The 5,213-nt window shown below is 34.4% G+C and overlaps 1 protein-coding gene across 1 annotated transcript in view; it reads right to left on the bottom strand.

The window, feature by feature from the left end:
* Nucleotides 1–5,213, bottom strand: part of LOC122345428 (connector enhancer of kinase suppressor of ras 2-like) — a 21,318-nt gene that overhangs the window by 10,086 nt on the left and 6,019 nt on the right. The window contains exon 5 of the mRNA XM_043239547.1: nucleotides 4,942–4,964. Within this exon, the coding sequence (XP_043095482.1) occupies nucleotides 4,942–4,964 (23 nt within the window). The remainder of the gene's footprint in view (nucleotides 1–4,941; nucleotides 4,965–5,213) is intronic.

Here is a 5,213-nt window from a genome sequence, read left to right as displayed (position 1 = left end):
ATATATACACACACACACACACACACACACACATATACATACATATATATAGGACATACAGATTTAGGACATACAGACATACAGAGAAAATGTGGGCAGCCACGCCATCGTTTTCCAAAGTCGCCGTTTTGCTCCATTTACACTGAAACGCAACTCCAGCATTTTCAAACTAAAACAGGGTCTGCAGCATTTTCAAAAGTCTCCATTTTCGAGTGTGGAAAACGCTGGAGTAGCGTAAATGAAAGGCGTAACCATAGCGAAAGAAAATGCACTAGTGTAAATCGAGCCTTAGTATAATATCTTCTACTGAATATTCCCACTCTGTCAAAGAAAACTGACAAAGTGTCTTTATTTTATATGTTGTTATGCACAGGACAGGCCTTTGTGAGTAATTTATCACCAATGTGAGTACCTTCTCACTGATTACCAACCATAAATCTCCTCATAATCACATCCATGAAAAGCAAGGCTAATCTGAATCAGAAACTACACATTTTTTGCAGAATCAACAGTTATTTTTGTTAGACACATCTGCTACCATTGGCATATTTCTGTATTAATTTTTTTTATTTGCCATTATCCTTTGGCTTACAAACAACAGTTTAGCTTTGTCACCACCGGTCAATATAATCCGCCAATTAAAACCCATTTCACAGGATTTCGCAAATATACAGAAAAATGTGCACCAAAAATGGAACAAAAATTCTGTGATATTTAAACATAAATACTTAAAGTTGACATGAAAAAAATGTACAATATTTTCTACATATTCAAATATTATTGGTCTTATTGTAAGTTAAACATTCCAAAAAAATTATATGTGGGCCTTACTTAACCCCTTTTTTTGTCAACAAGTTCCACGTAACTGAGTTAGGTTGCATTTAAGTAACAACATTGATTTCAGTAAACGTAAGTTAATTATGTAAAGTTAATTCAATGTTGTTACAACATTCTCAACCTTGATTTAATTAATTAAGTTCAGTTATTCTAAAATTTATATTGCCACCTTCAAACTAGATAAATAATCCTCTTTCTTTGATGAGTTTATGCAGTAAATACATTCAACTTTTTCCAAGAAGAATAATTCTTACAAAATCTAAAGACTACAATCCAAAAATCACACGCTCTACACTTTACCACAAGGTTAACCCCCAAAAACACTAACACACCAGAAACTGTTTTAAATACAAAAATAAAAGAGCATTAAACATTACCAAGTCTACCAATTTGATCACCTTAATAAAAATGCCTAAATTAACATTTCATTTCAACATTTACTCCTTATCCAGCCCTGTGCAAAGCATGATGGGAAGGGGAAATCCACTTCCTAGCTGCACAAGTAAAATCATTTATGTACTCTCAACTCAAATGAATTGTAAAGGATTGTGTTGGATTAATGTTATTTACTCAAGTAAATTGAACAAGCAATTAAAATATTACCTAATTAATTGAAATATATTATTTAAAAATAGAAATATTTAACCAAAGTTTAAGTTTAACCAAAACACATCTGTTTCAAGTCAGTTTAACACAATGCAATTGTTTAAATGGGAAACCTAACATAATAGCTTTTTTTTGTAACTAAAACAAACAGAGATGGAGAATAATTTTTTACCCGTAGATTTACCTTTTTCTACTTCAAATTTACTAACAAAATCCGGTTTAGCAACCATTGTAAATAACAAAGTCCTTGTCCTTGTAATCCATTACATTCGGATAATACCACAATACAGAAGAAAAGATCTGTTGTTCCATTGCAACTTTGAATGAGGTAAGAATGAGAGAATCTTTTGTCTTTTGATATTTATTCTGTGAATTATTTTGTACCGGGGGTTCTTTTCTCCTCTTTTCTTTGTATGCATGCAGCTGAGCAAATGCATAACTAAATGTATAACTGAAAATTAAAACTCAAATGTCAGATGAGAAAACTATAAAGTAGAAAAACAACCGATATTCACTTTCTTTTCAGTCCTGCTGTTTTCCTCATCTTTTAGTTCTATTGAGGCTGACGTCCTCGCACAAAGGAGCTTCATTCGGCTCAAAAGCTTTTACCTTGTTATCCTCTAGTTCCCAACAAAGCTCCTCATTTCACACTGATAATGATCATTAACTGTTTTCAATGCCGCAGAAAGAGAGAGAGCTTTCCTCAGTGATAAAATACAGGTCAGATCCTCTCTCCTCTTTCTATCCTCTATCTTTCTCTCCCTCTTTGTCTGTAGCTTATTGGCATTACAAATAACTGCATTTGCAGCTGCATACAATGGCAAAAATGGAGTTAACTGAAGTATATAAATGTTCTGTCTCTAGGCAGAGACAAAGCTAAATCAAATGCTGTTATTAATGGGGTCACAGGCCAGCAGACCTGAAGATACTAAAAAAAGATATGCCTCACATCCTGCATGTATCCATTTACACTTCTCAAATGCATAAACAACACACTTGCCTGTTGCTTGTTTTCCTTTCAAGCTGGGAACTTTGTTTTTTTTTTTATTAGTGAGCTGATATATAGTTTATATCTCCTAATCTTCACAGAAACCTTTCTACATTTTCACATTGTCTTCTTATATTATCTAACAATAAACACATAGTGAGAACTGAACTTAGTAACTCTACAGAAGAGAAGACTTTCAAAATTCCATGAAACAGACTGTTATAAATAACAGTTATTTATGATTTAATGTTATAAATAGCCGATTACTCCCAGGAAATATTATACAAAGAAATTCTGAACCAACTTCAGACATGTAGACATTAAGGAAAAAATATATTCAAGGTAAAAAAAAAAAAGATAAAACAAGCACACACAGTACCTCTGTCTGATCGACGTGACCTTTTCTGCTTAATCCACTGATTTATTTCAGTACTGTGTGTGTGTGTGTGTGTGTGTGTGTGTGTTTCCTTTTGCACCCTCTCTCTCTCTCTCTCCACCCCTTATCTCTCTTTTAATTAATCTATCTCACTCCCTCACCTCTCCTTCTTTTTAAGTTCATTACTCCTCTCTCTTTCTTGATAAAGTCATCGGCTGACTGCTAATTATTCCACACTTCCTGGGCAGCGCTGCCAATACATACAAACACACCAAAACACTCACAGGTGCAATTATAAAAGAGTTTCCCCTTCATATCTGGGTTAACCTTGGAGACACTGAATATGTGTTCATCTTTTCATTAAAACCTCAGCAGCAGTGAGCAAGACAGTCATGTATGACACACTTATCACCAGAAGAGTTTGTTTGAAATGATGACCTTTGACTTGAGGTGACGTGGATTCTATAAGGATCAGAGGCCCACCTGTCCCCTAACACCTGTTCTAATACTCACCTCCATGGCTTCAAATGTCAGAAACTTATTAAAGGTAAGCAGAATGAACACTTTATTCCCAGAAACCTTTAGACTGAGATGAGGTTTCTGACCTCAATCAAATGTGCTAATTTGTCTTAGGATTTATTAGCTGTAATTTAATATACTTTTTCCTAATATTCTAATTACATATAAAGACATTATCGATAACATTTTTTGCGGTCAGTAAGCCTTCTATAAAAAAATGATACAATAATGATGCATTAAATAGTTTAAAAGTAACCATGATGTATTAAAGTTTCAAAAAATTGCAGCAAATGTGAAAAAATCCCATTTTTCTTTCCGTTTTTGGCATCGCTAATAATAAGAATGGTTTAAGGATTATGTCAAACTGAGAAGGCTGGAGTAATAATAATGAATATGCTAAATATTCAGCTTTACAATCAAAGTTATATTTAGGAATTCACCATATTACAGTTTTTACTGTATTTTTGACCCCAAACTTTTGAACTGAAATGTGCAACATGAATATTTTCACTGGTGGTTTTAGACTTTTGGACCTCATTGCATGAATTATTATGTAAGGATTAGTGATCCAGAACAGCTTTCAGTTAGTACATTAACTCTTACTGCTGCCATTCTTAGATGAAAAAGGTTCTCGATTGCTGCACAAGAAAGCATTTGCACTCATGATACACACACTACATGTAGTATAAACAGGAAGTATACAAACAATGCTTTTAAACTGGAAAAGATGCCATCATTCGTAGGAAAGTCAGCTCAGTGACAATACAGAAAGAAAGAAAACAACTCTCTAGTGATTTACTTTGTATGTGTGTCTGTATGTGTGTGTGTGTGTGTGTGTGTGTGTGTGTGTGTGTGTGTGCGTGTGTGTCTGTGACAGCCGACAGAAGCTGATAGCATCAAGTGTCAACATTCTTAGTACGCGCATTACACATTGTTTCTCCATGCATGCAAAGAAACACTTAGCTTCTTTTCAATTTCCACACTTTCCTTCCCCTCTTTAGCAATGCTGTTCGCTCTCAGAATGGACGTCTGAGTCACACCATCAACAATTCAAACCCTTTTTTGTTATTTCCCTCTATTAGTACCAAAGAGCCATTTAACTTTTAAAGCGAACATGAAATCTGCAAGAAACATTAATGAAATAGTTCAGATGTTTTTCGAATGATAACGCAAACCCAAATCTTAAAATAGATGCTATCTGATTTCCAATGACAGCATGTCAACACGTTTTATCATTAGTGTACGTGTGCATGTACTTGTGTGTGTTAGTTTGCACTCAAGTAAAGTGATTATAGTAAAATAAAGTGTTATAGTTGTGAAGCTTTCTAGGTTAAAGTGTGTCAAATTAAATGAAAGAATAGTAGAGACAGAAAATAAGCCATGAAAACTTATTAAAGTGTAAAATTATCAATGAATAAAAAAACAAACCCTACTGTTCCAAGTCCAGATGAAAGATATTCTTCTGATGAAGTGATTATTATGTGACCTTCTCTCCTGTACGCTCACCACAGGTGAATAACACACAACCAAAGTGTCTTTCATGCCCGCCTCCTATCCCTCTCTCTCTCTCTCTCCACCCCCAACTACCCTTAACTCCCCCTTTTCTCTCTCTCTCTCTCTCTCTCTCTCTGCGACAGCCTTATCCCTCTTCAGTCTAGTGAATTTGTGTAATGAAAACCATGTGTTTATCAGCATTATAGTGTGATGGTATCAGGCGTAGAACAAACACACACAAAGCATTATTTTTTTTAAATATGCAGAATGGACAGGTTTAAAAATCACCAGAACCTCTATTTTCTACTTCAGCCACTATAGACTAAAACATTTTCCCTCTACTGTTGCATACAGTGAAATATGGCAGATATTTCCAATGAAAAATGACTTGAA

This window comes from Puntigrus tetrazona, chromosome 5, assembly GCF_018831695.1.
Source record: "Puntigrus tetrazona isolate hp1 chromosome 5, ASM1883169v1, whole genome shotgun sequence".
Taxonomy (NCBI): Eukaryota; Metazoa; Chordata; class Actinopteri; order Cypriniformes; family Cyprinidae; genus Puntigrus; species Puntigrus tetrazona.
Note: the sequence above shows the minus strand (reverse complement) of the source record. Positions and strands in the feature narration are given on the sequence as shown.